Below are 13750 nucleotides of genomic sequence, written 5' to 3' on the forward strand. Positions count from 1 at the left end.
AAGGAGCTGCTCAGAGGAGGATGGGGGAAGGGGCTGTGGAGCTGCCAGGAGTGGGAGCAGGGGGTCCCCGTGGTGGGGACATCACTCCTGGGTGAGGTGGTGCCAGCCCAGCGCCCTCCCTGCTCTGGGACCGACCAGCTGCACCATCACCAGCATCAGCTTCTGCCTCAAGATGGCATTTTGTGCTTTCAAATGTGTCTGAGGCGTTTGGTGTATCCACAATAACATGGAAATAGTTGTCCAAGCAGCTCTGTGATCTTGCAGTGCCACCTGCAATCCCTCCCAGCAGCTGGGGAGGGAAATCCCAGGGTGTAGCCCCAGGGCTGGACGTACCCTGGGCCCCTTGGCAAAGCAACTAATTTATTTCTTCCCCTTAAACCGTGGTGTGCCCAGAGCTGGCTGATCCATGCCCATATTTCTCCCCAGCCGAGAGGGGAGCTCTCTGGAGCTTGGCTGGTGCAGGAGGCACCAGTCCCATGGGATCTGTGATGGGGCAGGGCCAGGTGCCCCTGTCCTGGGGATGGGACCGCTCCTCCCAAGGGTGAGTAGGGGATGGGCCCAGGAGCAGGGAATGTGGCAGTCGGAGCCCCAGGTGGACGTGGGGTGTCCCCTTTGTGATGTGAAAACCTCTGAGCCTGGTGAGCCTCCTCGGGGTGGTGACTCCACACTGCTGGAGTTGTTCCCAAAGGAAGATCAAGGAGATCCCAAAGAAAGTCCTGCCTGAACAGCAGCAGGGCGCTCTCAGCCTCACTTGGGGTGAGGTCCTGAGTTCCAGATGTGCTGAATCCCTTCCACCCTGGCATCCCCTGTGGAGTTTCAGGTATCTTGGGATCTGGGGCAGAAGTGATGTGACAAGGGGCATGTGGGAGGCGGGCAGAGTCCAGAGTGGGGACAGGGCCCTGTCCTGGCCACGTGCTCCTTCCTGCTGGGCTCCTGTGCCTCGGCCTCCCTCAGGCCTGTCCCTCCCTCCTGTGCAAGCGTGAGCTCCGTGTGTGCTGGTCACACTGGCAGAGCACTGAGGAGGTACTGGGTGAACTGGGAAAGCCTCCTCTGTGTGCCTGGAGTGGTTCAAGGAACCCTGGGGCAAGAGCCTGGGCGGCTCCTTGTGCTCCACCTGCCCTGGGTGCCACCAGCCCCGGGACAGAGCCACCGAGCGAGTCCTTGGGCTGCAGGAGGTGGGGAAACCTCTCTGGCTCCTGGGCCTGCTGAGGCAGACAGGGGAATGTGGAGGAGTGTCCTGGGAGCAGGGCTGCCCCTTCCTGTGTGTCGTGCATGCCCTTTCCACGCCTTGACTCCATAATCACTGCTCTGCCTAACAAGAGCCAGGCATGGATTTGGTCACTGCGCTGCCTGGAGCGTGTGTGGTGCGTGTGGTGTGTGCTTGCAGCTCTGTCACTGCATTAACCAGGAGGACTGTTCTGTCTTCCCTCCACAGCCTGGAAGTGTCTCCTCAGGTAGAATCCAGCTCAGACGCTCCTCCTCACGCTGCTCCCTGCTCTCCTGCCCCGTGCCCTGCTGCCCTCCCCGCTAGCATGCCGAGCTCTAACCTCCCTCCCGCTCCTGGAGACAGCCAGGCCGGATGCTTGTCCCCCACCAACCCATTCCTCAACTCCCTGCAGAGCAATCCCTTCTTTGAGGAGCTCCTCGCTGACCAGGTACTAAATTCTCCTTCACCTACTCACTTTCTCTCTAGTTTCCCGCCTGGGCCGCGTGCCGCACCAGAGGTCGCTGGGAGCTTTTATTCCTCTGAGGATTGCAGTCCCTCTGCCTCCCCAAGGCAGGCAGACCCCGAGAGGGAGGCTCCAGCCCAAAGCCTTGGTGTCCCCGTGCCAGAAACCACTCCCCCAGCACCGGGAGAGCTCCCTCCTGCCGACACCGACCCCGCCGTGCCCCCGCTGCCCTCCGAGTGGGACGACACCTTCGATGCCTTTGCCACCAGCAGGCTCAAACCCGAGCGAAAGACAGAGAACTTCTTTGCCTCGGTGGCAGCAGAGGGCATGGCTTTCATTGACGACCTCGACAGAGCCAGCCCGACCGAGAGCTCAGCGCAGCCGCCCTGCCAGAAGGGCTCCAAAGCGTTTGAAAAGGCCGAGTCACCCATGGGCGCCGAAATCCCTGCAGCTCTCCGCTCCTGGACAAACTTCTCCAGTTTAGACGTGGGGGCCAACCTGGTGAGCACCACCCAGGAGGCCACGGTGATCGAGGACGTGCTGAGCCCTGTGTCCGCGGGCTCCATGGCGGGGAGGAGGAAAAGCAGCACGCCCATGCTCTGGACAGCCGCGCTCGCCTCGGGCAGCCCCGGGGACAAAGAGGCGTCAACAGCAGCGAGCACTGAAAATAGCGCTAGGGAGGAAGGGGACAGCGGCGAGGAGGAGTCCGGTGGCACAGGGACAAACGGCTGGATGACCATAGCCACGGAAAGTGCCGCTGACCCCTCCGAGAGCGCCCCGAGCGCGGCCGAGGAGCGCGAGGGCGCCTTCGGCCCGCGGCCGCCCTTCCTGGCCGAGGGCACCTTTGAAGCCCAGGGCTCGTCCCGTGCGTTGCCCAGGAGCTCCCTGCCCCCCGAGCTGGCCCCCGAGGCCCTGCCCGGCAGCCCCGTGGCGGCCGTGCCCCCGCGGGTGCTCGGGGACGTGGCACAGCGAAGGTTCCCCGAGGCGGGCGCGGAGCCGGGGGTTGGCCAGGAGGGCGCCGTGGACATCCGCAGCTCGGTGTTCCGGCTGCAGGCCAGCATGCGGCTGCAGGCCAGCGACGGCCTCCTGCAGCTGGGCTGCGACGCCCACGAGAGGCGCGCGGTGCTGGCCCCGTGGGCAGCGCCCCAGGAGCCGGCGCCCGGCCCGCCCGTGCCGCCCCCCAAACCTCCCCGGTGGTTTGCGGCCGCAGGAGCCGTGGGGGACAGCGAGGAGGAGGAGCCTGGTGGCAGCCAGCGAGGCAAACAGGAGCAGTGGGAGGACTCAGAGGGCCCGAGAGCAGAGATGGAATTGCCCAGGAGCCGTGGGAGCAGCGAGCCCTCGGTGCCAGCGCCTCCCAGCCTGCCCACACCGGGAGCGGACGCCACTGAAGCCGGGAGCGAGTTCCCAGCGCCTGAAGATGCCAGAGCTGCTGTCGTGGACTCAGCAGCTGGCCTGGAGACAGGGGACACCTCTGTGGGGGAACAGCCATCAGAGATGAACCAGACAGATGTGCCTGAGCAGTTTGAGACTTGCACATCCAAGCTCTCCCTGGATGGACTGGAGCAGTCTGGTGCGGAGGAGAGCTGGAGGCAGCCCCGTTTATCCCCTCAGACGCAGGGGCCCACAGACAGTGCCAAGTGGGAAATGGCCTCCAAACAGGAGCTGTTCCCCGAGGAGCTCAGTATTTCAGGACTAAACCCTCCTTCCAAGCTAGACCTGGGCCAGCCAGCCAGCTGGACGGCTCTGGAAGAGCAGGAGGCAGCTGGGCACCCACAGCCCCAAAGGTCAGAACGTGGGGAGAGCCCGTCCCAGCTGGAGTTGGTGTTTGAGGATGGTGAGGGGCCGGCAGGAGAGCAGCACGAGCCCCGTGCCCCTCCCGAGGAGACAGAGCAGGGCAGGGATCCCCCCAGCGAGGAGCCCCAGGGGCGCTCGGCAGAGAGCAGGATAGACTGCAAGAAAGCCGATTTCTGGAGGCCAGATAGGGCACAGGAGAGGCACGCACAGGGAGCTTCAGCCCTGAGGAATCCCTTTACCCTGGCGCTGAGCCCCAACTCCCCGAGCAACCCCTTCGTGGAGAAGCCCCCGGCCCCTCTCCCTGTCCAGGCTGTGCTGCCTGAAAAGCTTGAGCAGGGCAACTTCAGCTTCCTCAGCCTGCAGGAGGAAGCCCCCGGGCACGGCTTGCCGCCCACTAACGCTACCCCCCTGCATGCCAGCCAGCCCCTGGCCTTCTCCACCCCTTTCCTGGCGGCTGCCACTAACCCCGAGCCGTGTGGCCCCCGCCGGGCCCCCGCGGGGGTCCCCGCCCGCCGCGCCGCCGCCCGGCCGCGCCCGCAGCCCGGGGACGCACGGCCTGCAGCGCCCCCGCTTCTGCCCAGGGAGACACGGCCGGCTGAGGAGCCCCTCGGCCTGCACACGACCAGGTGAGCACTGCGGGGAAGGCGAAGGGCGTGTGTGTGGGAGAGCTGAGCCCCAGCCCCTTCTGCTCTCAGCAGGGCCCCACCCAGCTGGGCTCACTCCCAGGGGCTGCTCCTCCTGGTGCTGCAGCTCCTCTTCCCTCACCTTCCCCTGTGGCACAGAGCCCAGCCCCAGCTGCCGGAGCCTTGGCTCTCTGGGATCCTGGGGACGTGGCCACTGGTGCCCCGTGTGTCCCTGGCAAAGGATTCCGTGCACCCGCAGCCTGCCCCAGCTGGGAATCCAGAGCTGCACCCACATTTCACTCGGTGCTGGTTTTGGCTCCATCATCTTCCCCGTGCTTGCAGAGTAAATGGCTTTCCCATGCCTGCCAGGAGAGCTTGTGGCTGTTCCTGCTCTCCTGAGCTCCCTCGTGGCATGTGCACAGCTGCTGCCCCTGCCCTTGCCATCCGTTCAGCTTTGGTTGCTTTCCTTGCAAGTGCCCGCTGGGTACTGAAAACCTCCTTCTCTCCATAGCCAAAAAAGAGAGTTTTTCACCAGGGTGAAATGCCCTGCTCCCCTCCCTCGTGCTGAGGTGCCCATTGGTGATGAAGCAAGTGGGATTTAGCCTTGAGGCTGATGGGAATGGGAAGGGTGGAAAGAGGGGGCTGTTCCTCCTCCCAGCTCAGTCCTGGGTCTGTACAGATGCCATGAAGCAAAGCTGGTGAGTTCAGGGCATGGGGGTCTCGCCCTGTGTCCTTCAGTTCATCTCATTTTCCTGGTACTCCTGGCCCTGGTCTGCCTGGGCTCTGCCTGCCCGAGGATCAAGCTCTCCTGGTGATTTACCAAGCTCCAGCAGGGATTTATTGACCAGCCCCACTGATCATGAGGCAAATGGGGCTTCCTGGGGGCACTGAAATGGTAAAATCCCACCTGCCCCAAGAGCAGGAGGGGTTGTGGCCCTGGGGAGAGGAGGGGAGCGAGGATGGGGCCAGCAGAACTCACTGGGCTCCAGTTCTTCCACAGGGGGAGCCCTCCTTGGGTGGAGCATGAGGTGATCTCGGGAGCAAAGAGCAGCATCTGGCTGGGTCTGCCAGGTGATGCTTCTCCTTCTCATCTAGACCAGATCCTCCAGTCATTTTTAATTGGATTATTCATCCCCCAGCAGATAGCCTTCTTCAAAATTTGCAGAGATGCTGCACAGGGACGTGAATTTTGTTATGTTTCATGGAAAGAGAAGTGTCCTGTGATCCCAAAGGGGTAACTGAGGCAGTGAGGGAATGCAGGAATCTCTGTGCTGGTAGTGCCTGCTCGTGGTCATCCCCAGCCTTGCCCGTGCATCCATGCAGGCCTGGCTGGCTCCTGGGATGGAATGGGCTGGGATCCAGGAGCTGGATATCCTGGATATCAGTGCTGGATGAGGCCAGGAGGTCCTGGAACTTCGCAGCTCGGGTTCCTCCAGCACGTTTTGGATACTTGCTGTGCCTGAAGAACCTCTGAAGAGCTGCTGAGGCCTCTGGGGAAGGCTCTGGGGCTCTGAAGTGCTTTGTAGGACTGGGGAGATGGGATAACTGTCCCAGGGCGAGGGAGGAAGGCCTGAAGGGATCTTCTCCCAACCCCCATGGTGATGCTTCCCTTCCCAGGGTCATCTCCTGTTGGAATGGCCAGAGGCACACTGATGAGGGAAGGATGGTAGGAAAGAGGTGGAAGGAAAAAGGAAAGACTTCAGACTTGGAATGGGCATTAAGTCCTGGCTGGGACAGAAGTGTCTGCAGGTGAAGGGGAGCAGGTACCTGGTGTGGGATGGGGAGAGTTTGGGGTGAGGGGTTCAGACCCTCCCCAGGAGAGCTGGAAACTGGGAGTGGGTTCCATGGCCCCTTCCCAAGTGGCCACAGGCTCTTTGGTCATCTTGTGTGGCTGCTGGGGCAAGGGAGCATCACCTCCCTTGGATTTGGGGCTGGCCCAGCACCCTGTGGCACTTGCAGGTGACAGCAGTGGGGATGTCACAGGCACCGAGGTGGTGGCACAGGCTGTGCCTCCCTCGTGTCAGGAGTGCAGAGAATCTCTATTCTGACACTGAGGTGTCAGGTTGTCACCTCACCTTGGTGACCCTCGTGGAGCCCCTGAACTCGGAGCGTGGCTTGGCACGCCCAGGGCCAGGCCTGGGGCAGCTGATCCCGAGCTGATCCCGAGCTGATCCCGAGCTGATCCCGAGCCCAGGCGTTCCCCTTCCTCCTCCAGAGCCTTTCTCCAGGGAGGGCTGGCCCTTGGCTGCTGTGTGGTGCTCCAGGCACAGCAGCTGGGCCATGGCAGAGCCATTCCCTTGGGTTTGTGCTCTGGTTCTCTGGGAGGAGCATTTTCATGGGCATTTCCAGGCTTCCTTTGGGGGTTGCTGAGGGAAGGCACCCGGTTTTTCCCACTGCTCTGCAGTGACCTTGGGAGCGCTGGTGAAAGCTGGGACAGGGCAGGGCTGGCTCAGAGAGGGGGACAGGGCTGGGCCAGTGTCACCCTGAGATGTTCCACCTTGGCCTTAAGCTCCATTGTAACTCAGATCCACTTGGGATGCAGTTCTGGATTTGGAGTGTGTGAGCAGCTGGTTCCACGCTCGAGTTGATGTTCGTGGACCAGGAGAGGAAACTGGCCCAGCTGCTTGGCAGGACCACCAGGACTTCAGGCCTGTCTGGGAGGTGTGAAGCTCCCCTGGAAGGACCTGGTGCCACCATCCCAGGACAAACACAGCCCAGGGAATGTCTCCAGCTCTGGATCCTCCCAGAGACAAACGGAGGAGGCAGAGCCCTGCTGTGCTCAGCCGAGCCCTGCATGCACCCTCAGTGGGAAGCAGTAGCATAATGATTTCTTTTCAAAAGGACCTTTTCCAGCCCAGCAGCAGTGACTGTTCCCTCTGGCCATGGGGCTGGCAGATGCCTGTGACCACACTGGGGTGGGAATATCCCCCTGCTTTCAAACACATCCGAGCATCCCCTCTGGCTCCCCAGGTCAGCTTGGTCCCAGGGAGGTTCCCAGCCACGCTCTGTCGTTGACTCTGCGCTGGCTGTGGGGTGCACAAGGTGACAGTGACATCAGGGGCTCAGGCCTGGCTGTGCTAGGAGCCCTGGTGGCTCCCCCAGCCCTGTCCTCACGCCTGCAGTGTCCTGGTGGCTGTAGCTCCTGGTCAGGGTTTAGTCCCAGTGGGCAGTGTTGGGGCCTCCTGTGCAGAACAGCAACTCCTGCAGCCCCTGGCACTGTCAGTGACTCCCCCTGAGGGCTGTGGGATCCCTCTCCATCCTTTCCAGCTGCCCAGGAATCCTGGCCTCTGTCCATGTGCTTGGACAGCTCTGCCAAGGGATCAGAGAGTCACAGAGTGTCCTGAGCTGGGAGAGACCCACAGGGATCATCCATCCAACCCCTGGCCCTGCCCAGACCCCCCAGCAATCCCATCCTGGGCACCCCTGGAATGCTGTCCAAAGGCTCCTGGAGCTCTGGGGCTGTGCCCATTCCCTCGGGAGCCTGGGCAGTGCCAGCACCCTCTGGATGAGGAACCTTTCTCTGAAATCCAACCTAAACCTCCCCTGACACAGCTCCAGGCATTCCCTGGGCCTGTCCTTGGGCACCAGAGGGAAGAGCTCAGAGCAGCCCCTGTGCAGCCCCTCGGGAGGAGCTGATCCTTTGGCTTGTTGGAGCAGTTGGTGGCTGCCAGTGCTGTCCCCTCCCAGCACACGGACAGCAGGAGGCATCGTGGTGAAGAGGATTTCCACATCCTTGGTATGTCCTGATCCCATCACCACGGACGAGGCACAAGGACACAGCACCGCTGGGACACACAGCTGTGAGAGGTTCGAGAGCTCCCAATGGAGCTGTGGATATTCCCATCCCAGAGGATGGAGCTTTGGATGTTCCCATCCCAGAGGATGGAGCTTTGGATGTTCCCATCCCTATGGATGGATGTTTGGATGTTTCCATCCCTATGGATGGATGTTTGGATGTTCCCATCCCAGAGGATGGAGCTTTGGATGTTCCCATCCCAGAGGATGGAGCTTTGGATGTTCCCATCCCAGAGGATGGAGCTTTGGATGTTCCCATCCCAGAGGATGGAGCTTTGGATGTTCCCATCCCAGAGGATGGAGCTTTGGATGTTCCCATCCCAGAGGATGGAGCTTTGGATGTTTCCATCCCCATGGATGGAGCTTTGGATGTTCCCATCCCCATGGATGGAGGTTTGGATGTTTCCATCTCAATGGATGGAAGTTTGGATGTTTCCATCCCAGAGGATGGAAGTTTGGATGTTCCCATCCCAGAGGATGGAGCTTTGGATGTTCCCATCCCCATGGATGGAGGTTTGGATGTTCCCATCCCCATGGATGGATCTTTGGATGTTCCCATCCCAGAGGATGGAGCTTTGGATGTTCCCATCCCAGAGGATGGAGCTTTGGATGTTTCCATCCCCATGGATGGAGGTTTGGATGTTCCCATCTCCATGGATGGATATTTGGATGTTTCCATCCCTACAGATGGAGGTTTGGATGTTCCCATCCCCATGGATGGAGGTTTGGATGTTCCCATCCCCATGGATGGATGTTTGGATGTTCCCATCCCCATGGATGGATATTTGGATGTTCCCATCCCAGAGGATGGATGTTTGGATGTTTCCATCCTCATGGATGGATGTTTGGATGTTTCCATCCTCATGGATGGATGTTTGGATGTTCCCATCCTCATGGATGGATGTTTGGATGTTTCCATCCTCATGGATGGATGTTTGGATGTTTCCATCCTCATGGATGGATGTTTGGATGTTTCCATCCTCATGGATGGATATTTGGATGTTCCCATCTCAATGGATGGAGGTTTGGATGTTTCCATCCTCATGGATGGATGTTTGGATGTTTCCATCCCAGAGGATGGAGGTTTGGATGTTTCCATCCCTACAGATGGAGGTTTGGATGTTTCCATCCCAGAGGATGGAGGTTTGGATGTTTCCATCCCAGAGGATGGAGGTTTGGATGTTCCCATCCTCATGGATGGAGGTTTGGATGTTCCCATCCCCATGGATGGATGTTTGGATGTTCCCATCTCAATGGATGGAGGTTTGGATGTCTCCATCCCAGAGGATGGAGGTTTGGATGTTCCCATCCTCATGGATGGATGTTTGGATGTTTCCATCCCAGAGAATGGATGTTTGGATGTTTCCATCCCCAGGATGGTGCACAGCTGTGCCTGCTTCTTGCAGGGAGGGAGCATCAGGTCACTTCTCTTTCCATCTTGGACTTTGTTCAAGCTCAGAAAGAGCCTTTTGGGTCCAAAGTGAGGCAAAAATAACTGAAAATGTAATTCCCCCTTAACTGGCTGCTCCCCCTCCTTTTGGCCTCGTAGAGTGGGACAAATTCCGTGGTGGCTTGCAGGCAGGTGACATTCCACTCCTGTGTGGAGCATCAGTGGTGACCCCAGCCTAATCTGGGGGTCCCTGGGCAGCAGAAGGCTGCTCTGGCAGTGGATGCAGCACCTCTGGTCACACTGGAGCTGGGTTTGAGCCCTGGCAGCAGGAGCTGTGGCCCTCAGCGTCCCCAGAGCGGGTGGGCAGTGCAGGCGTGGGCTGGGATCTCAGCCCAGCCCCTGTGCTGGGGGCAGCAGCTGTGCCCTGCCTGCTGCCTGGCACAGCAGGGAGCTTTGGGCAGCACACAGGGCAGGGCTGGGGCTGTGCTGGTGGTGCCACCCCACAGGGGGCAGGGAGCGGCGGCGGGTGCTGACTGTCCCCCGTTGTTGCCCGCAGCCCCCACCCCGTGAGGCCCCTGAGTGCTGTGCAGGAGGGCTCCAGCGAGAGGAAGCAGCAGCACAGGGCCAGCCTGAGCTCGGCGCTGAGCAATGGCCTGGAGAGGCTGAAGATGGTGACCACGAGCAGCGTCCAGCCCGTGGCCCCGGCCTCCCACCCGGACAAATCCGAGCCCACGGGAAAGGTAGGAGCCTGCCCTGAGGTGAGGCTGTGCTGGGGGCAGGGAGCTGCTGTGGGGGCAGGCAGAGCAGGGCTCTGCCATGGGGCGTGTGTGGGTCCCTGGCTGCCCTTCTCCCATGAACCACAGGCTCTGCACCTCCTCAGCCCATCGTTCCCCCATCACCTGCCTTGGTTTGGGGGTGTTACTGTGCAGTGTGTGAGTGAGTCCCTGCTTGTAGGAACATGGGGTGGGTTGGAATGGACCTCAAAGCCCACCCAGTGCCATGGCAGGGACACCTCCCACTGCCCCAGGCTGCTCCAAGGCCCAGTGTCCAACCTGGTCTCCACGAGATCTGGAAGGTGTCATAGCTGCCTGGCTGAGGCTCTGAAGGGTTCCTAGTCTTGGCAGGGGGAAGGTCCTTCCTGGAGCTTTGCTGACTGGATATGCTCCAAACTGGGGCCAGCAAAGCACCTGTGACACCCCTGAGGACACAGAGGGTGACTCCTCCATCCCTCTGTGCACTCCCACTCCCTTTGCCTCCCTAGTGTGACATGGAGAAGGCTGCGAAGGACAAGCAGAACCCTGCTGCTCTCAGCAGCCCTGTGGGTGCTGCAGGGAGTTCAGCTGGTGCTTTATGAGCACTCTGTGGGTCCCCTGTGCTGCTCCTGCCTCTCCAGTTTGGAAAGGCAGGCAGGGGAAGTGGGAGTGCTCTGGCTGCATGCTGCAGACGTTACCAGGAGCAGAGGTTTGGTTCCAGTCCCTGACTGTCCCTGTGTTCCCACAGGAGCCTGCCCAGCCGGACCAGTCAGCCAAGTATTACCACCTGACCCACGACGAGCTGATCCAGCTGCTGCTGCAGAAGGAGGGCGAGCTGAGCAAGAAGGAGGAGCACATCCAGGAGCTGGAGAACTACATCGACCAGCTGCTGGTGCGCATCATGGAGCAGTCCCCCACGCTGCTGCAGATCCCCCTGGGCGGGGGCCAGGCCCCCTGAGCCCGCCCGGGGCAGCAGCCCCGCAGAGCCCCACGCTGCCCCGCACCCCTCCTCGCACCCGAGGGCTCCGGCTGCTCTCCCCACTCCCACAGGAAGGGTCCTCTGCTCCTTCCCGGCCCACGCTTGCCCCAGCCGGCTCCAGGGAGCTGTAGGGTGGTGGCTGCCAGCACCCTACGGGGAGGAGCAGAGCCCTCCCCATCGGGCGGGCGCCTCCGCAGCTTCCCGGCGCTGTCACCAAGTGCCACCTCCCGGGCACTCCTCCTGCCACAGCTTTAAGTGACCCATGGACATCTGAGAGCTGGAAACCATCTCCCCGTGACTTCATCCTGCTGCTGCTCCTCTGCCCACACTCCTCCTCCCTGTCCCCTGAGGTGGTGTCCCCTGGGTGGTGTTGGGGACGCTCAGACCCAGTTCCTGACCAGAGCCCGTGGGACTCCTCCTCCCCTCCTGCCCCAGTCCCCCCAGGGAAGGGTGAAGAGCCATCTCCAGTTCGTGCCACTCCCTGAGCACAGGGGGATGCTCCACAAAGGGACAGTGCCACAGTCTGAGGGCTGGGGAGGTGCCAGAGCCTGGCTGGGCCACGCTGGCCCTGTCACAGCGCCAGTGCCAGGGTGACACTGCCTGGTCCCTCACGGCTGGACTGGGAATAAGGCAAAGGGAACGTGGGATGGTGCCCCAGGAGTGCTGCAGGAGATCCTCTGCATGCCCCACCCAGCATGGGGCTGTGTGCCCTGCAGGCACTGAGGAGTGCAGAACCCCCACAGTTTCCACTCAGTATTCCCAGGAATGCTCTGCCTCTGCCTCGCCTGTCCCAGCGCAGCAGGAAACACCCCTGGAGCAAGGCCTGGGGCTCTGAGCCCTCTGCAGGGCCCCAGTGGGGTCAGGCACCCCAAGCTCTGCTGGCACAGCCCACAGTTCCCAAATCCCTAGTGCCCAGCCTGCTCCCCTGCGCACAGGCACCGCTGGGATCAGCTCTCCTCTGCCCCTCTGAGCCCTGAGCGGCCACCAAGGGGCTCTGATTTACCTGCCTGAACGGCTGGTTTGGAGCTACTGCAGAAGGGAGAGCAAGGACGGTGTTCCCTCCCTCATCCTGCCGGGATTTTGGCTGGAGAAGGCTCCCGTGCAGGCAGAGGGGCAGTTGGAGTGGCATTTCAACATGAAAGGCTTCTTCTCCCTCTTCTCTGTCTCCCAAAGTTACTGGGCTCTTTTAAAACCTCCCTGCTCTTCTCTTTGTTTGCTTCAATATAGACTTTGGAGAATGGTGCCTTTTGCCATAGGCCAGTAGCAGTTTCCTACCCCAAAAAGGCTCTGCAATCCCATTCTCAGTCCCACACAACCTGCCTGGGGCGGGTCCCTCCTGTTTTCCTTGTCAGCCAAGAAAAGGGAGTTAATTGTTGCCCACGGACAGCAGAGCCTCCCCCGAGCTGTGCAGGAGCCCTGGGTCCTGCCAGGAGTTCTGCACAGCAGCTCAGGAGAGGTGGAGGCAGAGATCAGGAGCTGGCAGGGCAGGCTGAGTATTCCAAGATGAACTGGAGACAGACAGTGTTGGGCCAGGGAAAGGGAGCTCTGGAGAGCTGCATGAGAAGGAGAGGAGGGTTTGTTTCCTGGGAGAACACCAGCCATGAACCTCCCACTCCTTCCTGCCTGTCCCCTCCTGGGAAACACCTGAGGGTTTGCACTGCTCCAGCTGCTCCTCCTGTAGCTGCTCCTCCTCCCTCTGTGTTTCTGGGGTTTCTGGGATGGGAGTGTCCAGGGGAAGGCGTTTCTCCCGTTTCAGACAGACCAGGAGGCTCTCTGGCAGCCCGAGCCCCTCTCTGGGTGCCCACCCGTGTCCCTGTGAGCTGCAGGCAGCCAGGGAGGAGCTGTGGGCCCCGGGATGCAGCGCTGGGAAAGCAGCAGGAATGAGTGCTGGGAAAAGGGAGAGGAGTGTCCCAGGAGGGCATTGACGGGGGAGGTGCCTCAACATCTCCCACGGGAGCCAGGGCCCCTCTCTGGCTCCCACTCCACACAAACATGCTGCTCTTGGCCCTGTGCCCCTGCAGGGATGGGTGCTGGTGCTCCCCACACAAGTGCCAATGTTTATATGGATCCCAGGCACCTCCTTCCCACCTCTCCCTCCTCTCCCATCGTGTCTCACCGCCTCCCTCAGCCCCCTCTGCCTTAGTCAGCTCTGCCTTGTTTTGCTCCAAAAGCTTGAATGTTTTGCACTTGAATATAAAAAGTTACTCTCAGAGCTCAGCAGGTTGTACCAGGTGTGCAGCCCTGCCAGCAGTAGGTGCTTCCACATCTCCTGCCTTTCCAGCAATAGGTGCTTCCACATCTCCTGCCTTTCCAGCAATAGGTGTTTCCATATCTCCCATTTCCAGCAATACCTGCTCCTTCCATCTTGTGCCTTTCCAAGAATGCCTGTTCCCTCATCTCCTGCCTTTCCAAGAATGCCTGTTCCCTCATCTCCTGCCTTTCCAGCAATTCCTGTTCTATTCCCTCGTCTGCCTGTCCAGCAATGGGTGCTTCCATATCTCCTGTTTCCAGCCATACCAGTCCTGTTCCCTCCTCTCCTGCCTTCCCAGCAGTACCTGTTCCATTCCCTCCTCTCCTGCTTTTCCAGCAGTACCTGTTCCATTCCCTCCTCTCCTGCTTTTCCAGCAGTACCTGTTCCATTCCCTCATTCCCTGTTTGCAGCAATCCCTGTCCCTCCCCTCTCCGGGTCCCTTGGCTGGAGCTGCAGTCCCCTGGGGCTGCAGGAGCTGGCAGTGATGGCTGTTCCT

The 13750-nt window shown here is 60.7% G+C and overlaps 1 protein-coding gene across 2 annotated transcripts in view; it reads left to right on the forward strand.

Moving 5' to 3' along the window:
• The window catches only part of RAB11FIP5 (RAB11 family interacting protein 5), a 37675-nt gene extending 24336 nt beyond the window's left edge, over positions 1-13339 (forward strand). Inside the window, exons 4-6 of one of the 2 annotated variants that reach the window (XM_063401239.1) lie at positions 1694-4090; positions 9829-10012; positions 10773-13339. In XM_063401239.1, coding sequence (XP_063257309.1) covers positions 1694-4090; positions 9829-10012; positions 10773-10982 — 2791 coding nt within the window. In that variant the 3' untranslated portion in view covers positions 10983-13339. The remainder of the gene's footprint in view (positions 1-1693; positions 4091-9828; positions 10013-10772) is intronic. The other variant, XM_063401240.1, reaches the window with a different exon arrangement.
• Positions 13340-13750: the final 411 nt, after the last annotated feature.

The sequence above is a fragment of the Prinia subflava genome, chromosome 7 (assembly GCF_021018805.1).
Source record: "Prinia subflava isolate CZ2003 ecotype Zambia chromosome 7, Cam_Psub_1.2, whole genome shotgun sequence".
NCBI lineage: Eukaryota > Metazoa > Chordata > Aves > Passeriformes > Cisticolidae > Prinia > Prinia subflava.